The sequence below is a fragment of the Engraulis encrasicolus genome, chromosome 2 (genome assembly GCF_034702125.1).
Source record: "Engraulis encrasicolus isolate BLACKSEA-1 chromosome 2, IST_EnEncr_1.0, whole genome shotgun sequence".
Lineage (NCBI taxonomy): Eukaryota > Metazoa > Chordata > Actinopteri > Clupeiformes > Engraulidae > Engraulis > Engraulis encrasicolus.
In genome coordinates this window covers 2,238,745-2,256,031 of record NC_085858.1, presented here as the reverse complement: position 1 = coordinate 2,256,031, position 17,287 = coordinate 2,238,745, and the positions used below count along the sequence as shown (strand labels likewise).

The 17,287-nt window shown below is 44.6% G+C and overlaps 2 protein-coding genes across 2 annotated transcripts; one reads left to right on the top strand and one right to left on the bottom strand.

The window, feature by feature from the left end:
- The first annotated feature begins 357 nt into the window (after positions 1-357).
- On the top strand, positions 358-12,844 carry si:dkey-110g7.8 (GTPase IMAP family member 8). The gene is made up of 9 exons (XM_063219767.1): positions 358-906; positions 1,127-1,519; positions 1,934-2,060; positions 3,592-3,833; positions 4,605-4,729; positions 5,328-5,402; positions 5,720-5,865; positions 7,469-7,713; positions 9,193-12,844. Exons 1-9 carry the CDS (start codon positions 888-890, stop codon positions 9,258-9,260), a joined length of 1,440 nt encoding a protein of 479 aa, XP_063075837.1. The 5' UTR covers positions 358-887; the 3' UTR covers positions 9,261-12,844.
- On the bottom strand, positions 12,379-16,890 carry atf4b (activating transcription factor 4b). Its single transcript, XM_063219774.1, has 3 exons — positions 16,708-16,890; positions 14,165-14,593; positions 12,379-13,914 (listed from the first exon to the last, which is right to left on the bottom strand). The coding sequence occupies exons 2-3, from the start codon at positions 14,487-14,489 to the stop codon at positions 12,851-12,853; spliced, it is 1,389 nt and encodes a 462-aa protein (XP_063075844.1). The 5' UTR covers positions 14,490-14,593; positions 16,708-16,890; the 3' UTR covers positions 12,379-12,850.
- Between the last annotated feature and the right edge of the window lie 397 nt (positions 16,891-17,287).

Sequence of the window (17,287 nt, the reverse complement as noted above, 5' to 3'; positions counted from 1 at the left end):
ACAGTCAGCTGTCAACGGCTCAGTCGTGTCAATGACCTGACCTCCTCGTTGTGCTTTCCAGTGTAGGTCTAGTTCTACACGACTCTCTACCTTCCCATGACATTTCTACTTGATTTTTACATTCACTGACTCACACACAGGCACTAGAAAAAAGTAGGCCTATAAAGGCTACAATACAAAAGGTCCACATAACATTGATAATAAATGATGAAGTGATTGGTGTGTGTGTGTGTGTGTGTGTGTGTGCGTGCGTGCGTGCGCGCGCGCGTGTTGTTTTTTAATGCCAACCTGAACCAGTATGCCAGACCGATTGTAATCTCCCGCACAAAATACTGTAAGACCTTTGATATCGCACAGCAGGGAGTTCCCTGCGCTCCAGTCGAGAGAGACCCCTCTCACACCAGAAGACTGCCAGGAAACGGCGTCATGATAAGAGATAAATATCAGGGGAATTACCGAAGTGCTGCAGATGTACAACTACTAGTGAAGCCTATACAGAGGAAATGGGCTGGAGTATCATTGCTGTTCGCCAGAACTAATGCACGCGTTGTCAGTAAATGCAGTCTGCGTCATGATTTCGTAAGACGGTGAACTTTTTGGTTTCTCTTCCACCATCCGGGACACGGGCTGTGAGGAGCGCAAGGAAAGAAATCTCCAGAACGGAGGTAGAATGTAAACGAGCAGCGCAATTAGCGGTGCCAGAAAAGAGGCAATGTGTGCAATGGGTGGTCTGTCTGACACGTAAGTCAGTCTAGTGTGTGTTTTTTTATAAGATAAATCACGAAGAACGACTGCACGCCTACACCACGACTTCATCTCTGACGGTTGATTTTACGAGCAGCAGGAGGGGCGCAAGGAGAAACAAAATCGAGATAGGAAGGAACAAGATGGCTGGTTCGTACACTGGTAAGGCATTGTGCTCATAAACACACTACTATTGCACCATTCCTATTAACACCCATTCTTATTTCAGCCCCTTAATTGTCTTCACAACCCTGCATGCAATCCTTGAACTGTTGTTGAATCCGAGGCTGAAATGTCAGAGTAAATGTGTCAATGTGCAGCATAGCTGTGAGTGACCATCAATGCAACTTTGTGCCTGTCTTTGATTTCTTGCTCTGCTTAGAACCAAAGTTGCACACCCGCCGCCTACTGCTGATAGGGGGTCCGGGGACAGGCAAAAGCTCTTCAGTCAACACCATCCTGGGCAAGCAGGTGTTCCCAGCGGAGGAAGTGACACTTGAGACCAGCGCCTGTCAAGGGGAAGTGCTGGGCTGCATGGTGACGGTGGTGGATACACCTGGGCTGGCACTGGGAGGAGGTTTAGGAGGAGGAGGAGAGGGGGATGGAGAGAGGGATGCCAGCAGTCCTACTCAGGGCGACCGGTGGCATCTGAGTTCGGGGATGCTGCTCAGCTCTCCTGGGCCTCACGCCATCCTGGTGGTGCTGTCTGTGTCGCAGACCCTCACCGAAAGCCACCGGAAAGCTCTAGAAGCTCACCTGGAGGGGCTTGGCAAAGGTGCGTGCCGTGAGGATGGGTGTAGTTTATAGAATAGATGGTGGTCACCTGTCCATACCAATTTTGATCTTAAAGTGTCCCCAAAATTAACACTAGATAATTTGTCCCCACCACTTTCCAAACCTGCCCTACACCTTTGGCCATGATGATCACAGGACATGACAATGTAATAACTAATAAATAAGTATCAAATGACATACAGGTAGTTGCCACTGGGGTTGTCTGATTGTTTACGCAATAGTACCTGTAGGTGTGTTTTGCAGGAAGAGTGAATCCATGCAGCAAAGATTAAAACCTTCACACCTGTCATTCCACTCCCCATGGCTTTTTGGCTGCCAAGAAAGCATATTGTGCTGTATACGTAGCCTGCGTGTCTCTTTCACAACTGGTATCGTCTGTGTACCTCTCTTACAGGTGTGTGGAAGTTTACCATGGTGCTTTTCACCGGCTGCGATGCGTTGAAAGAGGGAGAGTGTCTGGAGAGCCACATCATCGAGGGAGGGAAGCCTCTGCAGCACCTGGTGGAGAAATGTGGGAACAGGTAACGTGTTATCGGGATCAGATCGGAAGGGAAAAGAAATGGTAGCCTACGGAGGATCCCAAGCAGAATACACATAGTACACGACATGGCACACACAGTATAGCCTTGCGCGCCATCCTACATACTTCCACCAAAAGATTGGCTCTGCACGTATGAAATGGTAGTATTATGGGATGGCCAGTACCAGGCTACAGATAGTACGCAAGGTAGATCAAACTGCAATGCACACAACCCCAAACTGTAAGTAGCCCACATGCAGACAATAATAGTGCATTTATTTCAAGAACTATATCTGCTGTAACAGAGGTGCATAACGTGGAAGTAGTAGTACTCTTTGCAGTGTGTCTACCTTACAGGGGAATAGCCTAATGTAGACACTTTGTAAGATCATGTACTATTGTTGTTGTTATTACAACATCAGGTCGCTCCAGGGATTGTAACCAATACCCTATGCCCAAGTAACTCTCAGTTGCTTTGGATATAACATATATAGAATAGAACTCTGTTGACAATATTATTTCCAGACTATGATGTTTCATCAGTTCAATTTCAGTTTATAAGTGTGATATCACCATGAACATGGTACCAAAACAATGTACAGCAATGTATTAGTCCAGCATAACATACTGTATGTCACGACAATGTTATAGAGAAAGAAAGTGTGCAGGCACAGAAAATTGAACAAAGCAAAATTGGTCTTGGAACACAACGTAAGAGAAAGTGATGGAATGTCGGTTTCTCAATAACATATCAGTAGAATAGTTCATAGAGAAGGGGTGATACGAATCCCCTGTCTGCTGATCATAGGAATATTACATCCACTGTCTGCTGGAACTCTCGTGACTTCGATTAGAAAACAAAGACATAAAAGACATTGAGTAGAGTAGAGGACAATTCCTTTATTCATCCTTACTATGTATAGGGAATGTTGGTGCCCAGCAACCTACACATAATACACATACAACACATGATACAAATAGTACACATAATATCATATACTATAGTATGCAAGGCAGGTCAAACTACAATGCACACAACCCAAAACTGCACATGTAGGCAATAATAGTGCATATTTTTCAAGAACTATGTCTCCTAAAACAGAAGTGTATTAAGCAGAAATAGAATAACTCTGAAAATGTCCTATCTCAAATAAAAGCATAAAAATTAACACAAAAAATACTTTAAAAAAAGAAATACTCTTGCACTGTATATACTGTACCTCATTAGGTACAGAGGAATATAAACCTTGGGTATAAAGTTTATGTATACTAGGGTATGAACTTTGTAAGAGCATGTACTAGAGTTGTAATTACACTCGAGTTGAAGTACTTGTACTTGTGCTTTATACACCCGGATCCTGTAGGTACCACAGCTTAGACAAGACATGTCCGAGCAGAGCGAGAGAGGCCAGACAATAATAGAGCATTTATTTCAACACATATGCCGCACAGACAAAGTACGCCCAGCTAAAACTGCACACGCAGCCAATAATGGTGCATTTATTTCAAGAAATATGTCTCCTTCACCACAGGTATCACAGCTTGGACAACACGTGCCCCAGCGAGCGGGGCCAGGTGAAGGAGCTGCTGGTGAAGGTGGAGGAGGTGGTGGAACAGAACCAGGGCTGGTACCTGGAGGTGGGCCGCTCCTGCGTTCTACTGAGCCAGTACCGAGCACGGAGCAGGCAGCTGTGGAATGTGGCCCTGGGGGCCGAGAGGATTGTGATGGAGTCTTGGAACCTCCCGGAGCCCATGTATATATCGCCCCCCAGAGGTAAGGAGGAGGACTACAGCTCTGTCTGCTCTTTGTTTTGTGGTTGTTGTTGTTGGTGATGGTGGAGTGTGTGTGTGTGTGTGTGTGTGTGTGTGTGTGTGTGTGTGTGTGTGTGTGTGTGTGTGTGTGTGTGTGTGTGTGTGTGTGTGTGTGTGTGTGTGTGTGTGTGTGTGTTTGAGTGTGCGTGCGTGCGTGCGTGCGTGCGTGCGTGAGTGTGTGTGTGTGTGTGTTCAGCGGTTAGCTTGGCGGTTTTGACTGAATAATTATTTACATGTGCTTTTTGGCAGCAAATAGTTGGAAAACAGGATTTTGCTCCACGGTATTTGACGATGAGAGAGCACATCCATGTGATTGCATGCCGTTGTAGCACAGCAGTCTTCCTGTCTGCCACGATAAGCGATAAGCCCTTCCTATGTTGTCCACTGTTGTCCACTATGTTGTCCACTCTTTGCTCCTCTTTCCTCCCAATCCACTCTCTCAGTTGGACACCTTGTTTTCCTCTCCCCACCCCCTACTGGCTCTGGAGTCTAACCCTACTGATTATTACTGAATTATAATTGTCTGAATTATGTTATTACTGAATTATATTATTATTGTGTGAATAGTTTTTATGGAGTATATGTCAGTAAAAGAGATTATTTAATTATGTTGTATTGCATTCTCTTCTCTTCTCTTCTCTTCTCTTCTCTTCTCTTCTCTTCTCTTCTCTTCTCTTCTCTTCTCTTCTATTCTATTCTATTCTATTCTATTCTCTGTCATTCCTCTCTCCAGAGCTGCGTATGATTCTGCTGGGTTGGAAGGGTGCGGGGAAGAGCATGGCAGGGAACACTATCCTAGGCTTCCAGGGTTTCGACGTGGGAAAGCAGACGGAGTTCAGCCTCCGCAGACAATCTCAGGTGCAGTATATCCATCCCCTGCCATCCTGGGGCCCATACTAAGAAGCTGGTTCCGGGGTAAACCAGGGTAAGTTAAGAGGTACATGTAAATCATCTAACAGAAGAGCCTGGAGTCCTCATTGTGGACTCCAGGCTCTTCTATTAGATGAATTACCTTTTCCTGAACCAGCGTCTTTGTATAGGCCCCTGTACTGCACAGTATGTCTATTTCCTGCCATCGTATATTCAGTATCCATCCCCTGCCAGCCTATATTCAGGTCTCTTGTCTTGTTGTTATTATTTATTATCGTCATGGAAGGGGCCTATACTACAGGAGTAAACCAGGTTAAGTTAAGAGGTAAATCATCTAATAGGAGGGCCTGGAGTCCAAAGTGTTTTTTAAGAAAATTAGGACTGTTCTATTAGACGATTTAGCTCTTAACTTAACCTGATTTACTCCTGAACCAGCTTTGTAGTATCGGCCCCAAGTGTCTTGTTGTTATTTATGATCATCATGGCAGGTGTCTTGTTGTTATTTATGATCATCATGCAGGTGTCTTGATATTATTTATGATCATCATGGCAGGTGTCCTGTTGTTATTTATGATTGTCATGGCAGGTGTCAGGGCGGCAGCTGACGGTGGTGGACACTCCTGGGTGGGACTGGTGGTCGGTGAGGCAGACGTCTAAACAGGTGAGGTGCGAGTCCTTCAGGGCCCAGGATTTATGACAGTTATTAGTGTGTGTGTGTGTGTGTGTGTGTGTGTGTGTGTGTGTGTGTGTGTGTGTGTGTGTGTGTGTGTGTGTGTGTGTGTGTGTGTGTGTGTGCACTTTCTCACGTGAACCCCGGACAATTGGCGCCTTCTTTTTGCAGCCTCCGGAGTTGGTGTGTGAATGTGAGACGTGTATAGTATCTACAAGCACTTTGAGTCAACTGTACAGTTGTAATATTGTGCTATAATACATGTTGTTTTTGTTGTTGTTGTTGTTGTTGTTGTCGTGTGTAAGCAGGTGCGGCGCGAGTCCTTCAGGGCCCAGGAGCTGCTCCACCCGGGCCCCCATGCCCTGCTTTTGGTTCTCCCCCTGGTCTCCTCCCTTACCGCACGCAAGAGGAACACCCTTGAAGACCACATGGAGAAGATCTTTGGCAGCCACTGGTGGGTTATACACTCTGTTGTACTTGAACTTGTTCAGTGAAATAGTTCAGAAACAAGTTTTTTCTGGTGCCTGCAAACAAACTACAGTGCCTGTAAAAAGTCTACGCATCCCTGTTCAAATGCCAGGTTTTTGTGACTTAAAGAGATGACAGAAAGACAAATAGTTTCACAACTTTTCCCACTTTAATCTAAGCTATACGTTCTCAGTGTTTATCAACACAATGTTATGAGGAGGGTAAGATGCTGGCAGCCAACCACGAGAGCTAATTTTTTGAGCGACAGCGGTTTCCAACAATCAGAGGTTGAGTTGTGCGCAGCTAGGTTTGCGCAGTCAGGTTATAAACAAAATGTAGAACCCATGTATTATCCTGTACAATGCAAATGAAAAACAAAGTCAAAGCTTTAAATGCACATTTTGTTAAAAACAAAATTTCGGGAGAAGCGTAATGAAATTTGACAGGTCTAAATTAACACCTGCACTCTATTCCCTGCTTATGTGTCATTCGTCTATTTTCTATGCGTTAAGACAGGCACGCCTACCTATCCACCTGATGCTCATTCTCTGCTCAGCCATCATTCGACGGATTTGTAAGCGCAATTATAAGGCAGAAACTCACTTTCTCGCGAGTATCCATCATCCCCGAACTCCCGAGCCCAAGAATCGTTTTTTAAACTTAGCCAACATCTGGCTCGGCAGTAATTTCAGCACCATGGCCAGTGACCATGCCCAATCTGCTATTTTGCTATTTGCTTTTAACTTACGCTCCTCGAGTGCAGTGGTCCAGCGACTCCGTAAAGCACCTTTATGATCGGTTCGCCACGCGGACAGCGGTTCTCCTGCGAGAAACCCACTATCACGAGAAGCCCGTTCTCCATCGAGAACGAAGATGTATGCATACATAGGCTACTGAATTCTAATTTCAGATAGCACACTAATGAAAGGGGAAAAAATAGAAAATAAAAAATAAATTAACATTGTTGCATAAAAATGCACACCCTTAAGCAAATACTATGTTGCAGCACCTTTGACTTTTATTACAGCACTCAGTCGTTTTTTGTTAAGAGTCTCTCAGCATGTCACATGTTGATGTGGCAATATTTGTCCACTCCTCTTTACAAAAGCACTGCAAATCGTACAGATTGTGAGTGCATCTCCTGTGCACTTTCCCCCTCAGATCACCCAACAGATGTCCAATGGGATACAGGTCTGAACTCTGCCTGGGCCATTCCAAAAACCTCAATCTTATTGGTGAAGTCATTCTTTTGTAGACTTGGGCGTGTGCTTAGGGCAATTGTTGTTCTGGAAGATTAAGTTCCTTAGCATAGTCACCTTTCTAACAGGGGGTCGAAAGTTTTGTGCCTCTATCACTGCCACTGTGAAACTGTTCATAATTGACTCAGATGTGGCAACATTAATGTATAATGTTATAATGTATAATTTTTAATGTAATGTTATGTAAATGTAATGTTATGGTTCCAGTATACCATGGTACTGTTCACAGGCAGTAACTGTAACCAATACCCTGTACCTAAGTAACTGTATGTTATAGTGTATAATGTATAATTATAATGTAATAATGTAATGTTGTGATGTAATGTGCAGGTTCCAGTACACCATGGTGCTGTTCACGTGTGGCGACTGGCTGCGTTGCCAGGGTTACTCCATAGAGGAGCACATCCACAGCGCTGGGAAGGAGATGGTGCGGCTGCTGGAGACCTGTGGCAACTTCTACCATGTCCTGGACGGCCTCAACCTGGACACGGGACACAGACAGGTGCCCGAACTCATCAACAAGATAGAGGAGATCGTCACGCACAACACCACCGAGCCTTACCTGTTTGTTAACCGTAAGTCTTACTTTTTGAAATTATTTTTTAAAATTATCATTCTTATTTTTTATTCTTATTTTTTTATTATTGTTGTTGTTGTTGTTGCTGTTGTTGTTATGACACTTGACAGTCCTGTTTATCAAAAATGTCCTAGTTACAGATGTGCAGAGAAACACAGAGTAAACACAGGTGTAAGAAGCTGTAAGGGTACTTCCATGTATGGTAAGTTGAGAGTAGTTTTGTTTGGATGGGAAGCACTACTAGACTATTCACAAACTCCTTAAAGTCAGAGAAGCATGACCCTACTGACACCCAAGCAGCTGGTGAGCTTACCATTTAACCCTCTGGAGTCTAGGGCCTCTCAGAGGCTTTCAGGCAGTTTGGAACACCTTTACTTTTTTCAAGTATTTCAACTAACTCTAAACATCTATACTAATGTGGCACATATGGTTGTATTCTGAAAAGCCTTACAAAAAAGAATATGAGAGTAAAGTGAATGTAATACAAATATGTTTTATTTAAATTGAGTGTAAACACAGCTGTACAAAAGAAACTGTTTCAGAGGTCTTCAAACTGTCTTTTATTACCCGAATACTAATGAAATGGGTGGGTAACACCTCTGATGGTCCCCACCCCCCTGTCACTTGCCATGTGCCATTAGGCTTGTTCGTGACGACGCAGTAAGATTTTTGCTAGGCAGTGGGCATGTGCACTTTGCCAGTTTGATGCATTGTGGTTACCAGAGGCATGTTCACACCTCTGTGTAGGGGCATGTTCACACCTCTGTGTAGCCACTCACACACTGGGTACTTTACATGTGAATAGAGATAGGTGTGACTTCGGAGTCTACTGCAGGCAGAGAGTGTATATATATATATATATATATATATATATATATATATATATATATATATTTATTTTTTTTTTTTTTGAAAACTAGATGTATTTTTATGACCCCTTTTTTTAACGGTGCCACTTATATGTTTGAACAACAAAAACTCACAGAGTTACAGATGTGTTTTTGGAGAATTGTCAAATCCGGTCACTGGTGACCGGCTGGACCTCAGGGAGTTAAGGACAACAGGGAGACTGTAGCAGTAGCTGTATTTTCTATCTACAGTATATAGAAGGGCAAAAGCAGGCCCTATCATGGCTCTAATGGTAGGGCACTGGGCTGCTACACCGGCCCCCCGGGTTCTAGTCAGCCCGGGTCCTTTGCTTACCATTCCCCGTTTCTCTTCCCATTCGCTTCCTGTCTGCCTCTCCTACTATCTCATCAACAAATTAAGTCAAAAGAATAAAAAAAATAGTCAGCTTAAGGTATAAATGGTACTTTGTAATACCACTGGATCAGATAAAAAGTGCTGCACGGTGAATAATAAATACAGGGAAACTCAAAATGTTGTTTATGAATCTGATACTTCTAACAGGAAGAGTACTGCTACACATACGTATATAATCATACATTATTCCGTGATTATCTTTTTGCTATCCCAGTTGACGGTGATCGGGAGTCAGTGGACCAGTCAGAGACGATGGAATGTGGCACGTGTAGCCTCCTATGAAGACATGGCGCTGACAATGACTCAAGTCACATGGCTGAACTCTAACCCAGCACTCAGATAGTTAACAGGTGCGTTTAGAGTGCTGCAAGGTGGAAGTGCTTTTTCTTGGTGGTCTTCAATTCCAGATTTCGTAACTGTCCAGTGAGGTAGTGGTGCGCACATCCAAAACGACAGGTGCAGGACGAAAGGCTCTGAAAACTATGAACATGAATGTCCGAACACTTGATCCTGTGTTGCTTTTCTTTTCTTTTTCCAAGTGAACGTTTTCGAGCTCATCTTTATGTTCATAGATTACGTAACAGGAAAACAGATATGGGCATTCAGCATTGAAAGAGAAAAACATGCCTATACATTTCGGCCCGCAAGGCCTTTTTCAGGGTTTCAGGAGCTGTGTTGATTTTAATTGATCGTTCAATTATTCAGCACCTGGTAATGGCACATAATCATTTAGGTCTATTTTGTGACATCTTTCGTTGACAGTATTTTGTACATACACGATTGTAATGTCTCTGTTGTGAAAATTGCATTGAGATATATTATTCTGTTGACTGTTTGCTTGCTTCATCCGTGATGATTCCTTTACAGTGTAATTTCTACAGTAGTATGTTGTTACAGAGATTTTTATTCCTCAGTTTTCTTGTCCCCAACCCCAACCAGCTTTACTTTTTCAGGCCCCCCTTGCATGTGTGTGTCATGACTCACATCACCTACCCCATTGGATTAGCCTAGCGAGCTAAACCCCTACAGCGGCCACAAGGGGCGTCTAGATTTCTTGGCTACCATTGGATGCTGGATGCTCACATTCTCACCTCCTCTGCATGTAGTAACTTGGACTGAAGACATTGTATGCCTTGCCAGTTAAACATGTCTGTGTGCCATGCTGGTTATTTGCACATGTATGATCTACTGTCAGATTATTTTTGTCATTCACCAAGACATGCCTTAAAAAAGTTTGGAGAGTGAGAGGGCCTTCTAAGTACATTTCACACAACCGTACTTGCGTGGCAGTTGTGCACTTTACGTCTTGACCCTGAATGTTGCCATGACTGTCAGAAATTCAGGTGGATTCGTGTAGATACTTGTACTTGTAATGTTTAAGCATTTATCCACATGCCTCTGTCCATTCTGTCACTTTGAGTTGTAGTATTAGCAGAGTCATGGAATTCAGAGTTGAGACAACTGGGAACAGGAAGTTGGTTGGTGACATGATTCATGTATATGCAAATAGGCAGCGGTTTTATTTTTCTTTATTTTTTTTTAACACAGAACCACTACATAAAATTAGATCAAGTACAAATTAATTTACATTTACTTTTATTGCACAGTCTGTGCAGTAAACCGCCAACTTCCTGGAATTATGTAGTGGAACTATGTCAATGGCAAACTCTGCTCCATGAGCCGCCATTGTTGTGTAGAAAATGGAACACTGAGGTCAATGGGATTAGCCTTACTTCCATAGCTCTGAGTATTAGTATTGGAACCACAGGTGTTGTCCATATGGTCAGTGTTGAGTTCCAGTATTGAGACCACACTCCCAAAGACTGCAGCAGTTAGGTAGTCGTCTGAGAGTTGGTCTTGGAAGGTCACAGGTTTAAACCCCTCACTACAGTAGGAAGAATGTGGTCTGGGGCAATTAATTGACTTTACCTCTTCAGCACCCTACTCCATAGCTTAAGTACCCCTGAGCAGGGACGGTTCTACACAAGGGCCAGAGTGGACCAAGGCCCCAGTAGATTTCCTCCTGGCCCCTGTGTTGAACAGCCAATGACTTAAATATCATTTTTTAATTGCAAAATTCATACCCTATACATTTTTATATTATACTGTATATTCAAAACATTACACGTTATTTGATCTCTTTTTCCAATTTATATGCCGCCCCTGAAAAAACACACTACCCCCTCCTCGCCTGGAACTTTTTTTTGTCCGTTTCAACTACAGTATGTAGGCCTATTGGTGCCTGCCTATGTCCCATTAAATTTGCACATGTGTACAATTGCAGTATTAACATTGAATTGGTAAAGTAACGCACTTTGTGATCCTGTCCCCAAAAGTAAAGCTAATGCAACAACTTCCAAAGGTGCACTTCCTACTTCAGGCTATTGATTGTGCAGAGCCCTTGTTAAAGCAATTGAAACTGAAGCAGATTCAAGTTCATTCCTTATCGAATCGAAAGTGGTTTGTTAGTCTTTGTGAAAATAAAATTATTTTCTGTTTAAATCAAAGCTGATGAACAATGGAACATGGAATGTTTTGGAAAACACTGAAAATGAGTGTACTACTGTGTATACTGAGTGAGGACTGTGTTTTGTACATTTGCCAAATAATTTTTAAGTGTACATTGTGTTTTTTTGAAAATGCTAGTATTCACATTTCACTTTATTAAGGTGTTATCATGCCCAATAAATATGTTTTGCACACTCAAAATGACTGGATCTCTTTGGTTAGGTAAAGGTACACTGTGTGGGATGGTGGCCAGAGTAACTATTGTAACTATGCTGCTCACTGAAACTGTACTGCCTATTGCCAAATTTGATATCTTCCTGAATATTTAGTAAGTAATAAACACATTAGTATGGCCAAAGTACAATACGTTTTGCACCTAAACATGTCTATTTCTGGAAATGTAAAATGGCGGATAAGGACAGTCATAATGAATACTGAAATTTCATGGTGGTGGCAAGTATTCGTGAAAGAGGGAACATGAACATGAATTCTGGATATTATAAGATACTAAAATATTACACAGTGCACTTTTAACTAAATTGAGCTGACTGCCTGCATTCTGGATGGCATTTCATGACGAATGATGTTAAGTCTTGGTAAACAGAATGAAACACGAGATGTTTCATTTGAGCACCTTTTACAGGGGATGTGTTCCCCATAAATTCAAACATTGCTTGCCTTGTCATGTGTGGTATCGCATACTAAGACTTGTGATTCATTATAAGATGGTAGGCATTCAATGGGATTATGCTGCCTCATGTTCTTTATATTTAACATTATAAGGTGATTCCTTTTATTGTAGAAGTAGGCTTATTGCTACAAATCACACAGTACTGTGCATTATAGCCTTCTTTTGGGAATAAATAACATGAAGAGTCAAGATGCGGCGATGTGAGATTAAAAGGTTTATTTGATACCAACGTTGATGGTACAAAATAAGATATAAAATAGATTTAGGATACATGATCAGTAAAAGATATCAGGTACAATACTAAGCACAAGAATACCATAAAGGCTAAACCACTTGACAAAAAAATAGTTAGGATGCAGTAAGATAATAATTACTTGGGTAGGTCATGTTTATACTGTTTATAAGTGTCACTGTGATACTGCAGTTCCTAGTGTGAGGATACCGGGGGGGTGCAAGGGCAAGTAACAGGTGAGTCTACAAAAATATTTAAATGCATCTCTTGACATTAACAGGACACACGAGTCAACCTCCTCTCGTCTTCTTAAGCCAACACTTCAAAAACATAAACCCTTTCTGTTTTCCAGTCTTTCGGTTTCACTAACTCAAGTGGGCCATCTGTAAACCACCTCCACAACTCTCTCTTGCTCTTCTCTTAACACTCTTCAAACACTCTCTATACGCCACCACTTCCTTGGGCCTGGGCCTTGCGTTGCTTGGCAAGGCGCACCTCCTCCATGAGCTCCTTGAGGTACTGGATCTCCTTGGTGATGGAGTCGGCCTTCTCGGCCAGCTCTTGGTTGCGCTCCTCCAGCCGCGAGCACTCGGACTGCAGCGACTCCTGCTCCACGCGCTTCTTCTGCCGGTAGCGCGTCGCCGCCGTCTTGTTCTGCTCCATCTTGCGCTGCTTCTTCTCCATCACCCTGGACCGGGCCTTGGACACCACCGGTGCCGGCTGGGCTGCAGCAGAGGAGGAGGAGGGGGGCGATGATACTGCTGCTGCTGCTGCCGCCGGGACCACCAGCACCGGGTTAGGGCCGGGTTTGGGTCGAGTGGTGGTGCGGCTACTGAGGGGGGCCTGGCTGGGGACCGGGTACGGCCTCGTTCTGGTGCTGCTGCTGCTGGCCTGGTAGTGTTTCGTTGTAGAGGAAGGAGATGACGCGGCAGCCATCTTGACGGCAGCGGCGGCACACGAGGGGGGCGGAGCGATGCCTACTTCCTGTTTAGGCGGGGCCAGGAGAAGAACGATGCGCGTGGGGGAGAGGGACAGCACAATGCGGGACACCTGCTGCTGTGGTGACACTGCGGTCATCGCCGTGATGGCGGGAGGAGCGGTCGTTATGGTGATGGGCTTGGCGTCACACACGTCCACCTCGCTGCCCAGCTCCAGCGTGATGTCTGGGGACGGTGGGGGCAGCACAGAGGGGGACGGCACCGGGGACGGGGGCTCCGTCTTGATCTCCAGCTCCGCCTGCACCTCGGGGACCGCTGCTATGGAGACCGGGGTGACGGTGGCGGCGGATACGGCTGTTGCGGTTGTCATGGGGACGGTTGTGGGGGTAAGGGGCGGTAGGGGCAGGGGCAGGGGCAGCTGGGCCTCCAGGGAGTCAAGGGAGGAGAGGAGTTCCTCGGGGGAGCTGGGGGGGTCGTCAGGCCCGCACGAGGTGATGAAGGAGTCCAGGTCGAAGTCTGTCAGGTCCATCGGCTCCGCCATCCAGTCCATCCCACTGAAGGCGTCCTCTGTAGCCAAAACACGCACAACTTTGTTAACATCATGTCACGATTTACTAGAGTACTACAACAGTATGTGGAAATGATTAAGTGGAATACCCGAGCAATAGACATTATTCAATATTATTATTCTTCTAAACTTGCCACAGTGTTAAGTGACACACTTTCAGCCTTAATGTAGATGAGAGTGTATAGTTAACATAAAGTCGCTCATAAAGAAACACACCGTTATATTTGAATGGCTTTTTGGAAGTCTCACCTTTAGCGTCACTGGGAGCCGGGTGGTCAGCAGGTGGCCAGGCGAGGGGCATCAGGGCCTCTCCCACCTTGTCGTCCAGCAGTGGCGTTGGGGAGGACGGAGGGGAGGGCAAGGAGGAGAAGTGAGAGGAGGGCGAGGGGGAGGCAGAGGAGGAAGGGGGCGAAGAAAGAGAAGAGAGGGGCGAAGACGCGGCTTCCTCGGACGGGGATGCCATCATGTCATCGGGGTCCAGTAGCGATCGCAGTGGGTCAGCCATCAGAGTCGAAGGCCCCCAAAACAGGGCCTCCATATCGTCTAGGCCAAACTGTGAGCTCATTAGTGACATGGCTGTGGGTCACGCGAAGGATCAGAAGGTCTCGGATCTGGTGGAAGTCGAAGGTCTCCTCTATGCTGTCTGCTACAGCAGTGATGGGGAATGTCACAAAGGACCTGCGGGACAGAGAGAAGAGGGGGATGGAAATTGAGTATTTCATATGGATCGCACCAGAGTGAATATAATGACAATAGGCTCGTTTGCAACCACGCAGCAAAAGATTTGATCAAAACGTGATTTGCTTGGTCATAAAAAGGAGGGGATAACTGCGTCGCAATCAAGCTGGACACATCAGGACGACGAGATTTCAACAGCGGCAAAGAAGGTGGATCTATAGGTCTGTGGGTGGATCTACCTTTTTTGACAGCGGGTGTACCAGGGCGCCCTCTCGTGGAATTAAATCATCATGGCACTAATTCCATGACGTGCTTACCAATGTCGGCACATGCTTATGAAATCCGAGACTCTCTGCCTCTCGGAGAGAAATCGGATGGTCTTGAGGTAGAGACACAGGTTACTACTCGGTGAATCATGGTACAACTCTTAGTTAAATTTGTGATGATTTGGCTTCACTTCCATGTTATAATTCAGTTAATTAGTGCTCACTTTAGGCTATTCATTTTGTGTTTTGGGACCAAAGTCGTCATTCAGATAGGACCATTTTAAAATTACCCATGCTGCGAGGATTGAACCCAGGTGTTCAATATGTAGCTTTACCATGGCGCGCCAACCACAAAGGCCACTCTGTTTCGTGCACTTTCATACATAAAAGACAAGATAAATCTCTCGCAACTGGTCTGTTTCCACATTAACCATCAGCAACTAAAGCCTCCCCGTGTTTCGGTGCAGTTTCGAACCGGGGACCTCATGAATAGAAGTCAGGCGCGCAACCACTACTCTAACCGTCGAGTAGGCAGCCCACGGAATAATACTGGTTTTGTAACCTACGGCATACACTCCTAACGTGGCGAAGATGGAGCATCTGACGACAGGGTGGTTTGTTTCTTTTTTTTCTGTTGTAAGTGGGTTGTGCGACCATACATATGGATGATACCACTCTGAGTATGCTGCATTTGAGCATGAAATGCATTTCAGCATGTAGAAAATGAAGCACGTTCAACTACACACACATGAATCACATGAGCTATGAACACCAATCACGGCAGATTCCTCACATCATGGAGGAGGTCTTCTGCCCAGCGCAGTTGGTTTCAGCTACTGCGTGGCAGCTTGACAAAACTTTTGTTCAACGCCATGTGACACGACTGCCGCGCAGAGGTCACTCCCTCCAACTGCATCGTGAACGGCAAATTCTAACCAGGATGCTTCACGCGGACACACTGAGCATGCTCGCTGCCTAGCAAATTTTCAACCTCGCAGGAAAGACGCTGTCATGAACGCCCTTATTAGTGCAGCGGCTGATAATATGGATGCAAGAATTGTTTTAATTGACAAGAAGGTTTTATTTCAAACGTTTCAGTGGTTTCAAGGAACAAATGCTAAGTGCCAGTATTTTAACAAATCCTCTTTGCTTCCACTGCCTAAAAATAACACAAGCCCTGATGGAAACTCCGCCCACCACCCCACACCACACCCCTGGGTCTCGTGGAATGGAGGACTGCGATGATCTCATACTTCAAAGATGAAAAGATCAATGGGCATCGTTCTACTACTCTGTTTTGACAACCCACTCTGTAAAAATGTATTCCAAATACTTGACACTACTTCAATAAAAATTGTGCGCAGTATGCATATGTCGTGACCTACTGGCCAAAATAATTTTTCCTGTCGCCATTTTGTCTACGAGCCAGTTCCAGCCAGATTCTTTGTTAGAGAGACTGTGGTCGCCATTTTAAATGCGCCAGCTGGTATTTTCTAGACGACGTCTACCATGATAAACAAACGCAAAACATTGAGTTTTGTCACTTTGACCCATACGCATATGGCATACGGCGACACATTTCATAATCAAAGCCAGCAGTCAATGAAAACAGTGTATATTCGACGTAATTCGAGGACAACTCGTGTTCAGTGGGCTATGCCATACGGCAATGTCAAATGTAGGATTTCTAAAATTAGTTTAGCGGCTTAGCGATTTTACTGTGTTCAACGCGTTACACTCTTGTCAAAGACATAAGGACATTGAAAAAACACAATGTAGGCTAACAGGACCCCAAACAGGCCCTCTCTACAGAGAAACATCACTTCAATTCTTGAAAAAAATACTTACGCCATTTTGATATAAATATTGTTGGAATCAGTGCACTGGGTTGATGCACTGCGGTGTTTGCTGCTGTTCCTCTGCTGCAAACAATTACGCGGCCATCGTGGCTTTAGAGCGATTTCGCTCGAGCTGTCAGAAAACCAAAACACTGTTGTCAAAGAGGAAATGAAAATCGCCGAGCGCAAGGCGACGGTAGTTCTATATAGGGCCACTTCACACCCCGACCACGGCTGTATCCATCCGCCCCAAACGCTAGTTCTGGTTGTATCGGGACTTTACAATGAATATGAGTGTAGAATTGTGTTTTCTCTTCCAGACATCTACCGGAACGCGGAAGCCTTCCTATACGCGCATTTTCTATTCAATATGATTATAGATCGATATTTTATGTAGCCTACCTTAGGGCTAATAGCCTGCCTAATGACGTGACGTCTGGGAAATTCCCATTCTGAGTTTTTAGGTCAGATGAGCATCACAGTAGATACCAACTGCAGAAGGACTAAAACAAACTTCTGACACTAAAACATAGGTCTAGGCCTATGTTTATGAGCCAACAGGTCATATAGCCACCTAGTCCTATTTCCCT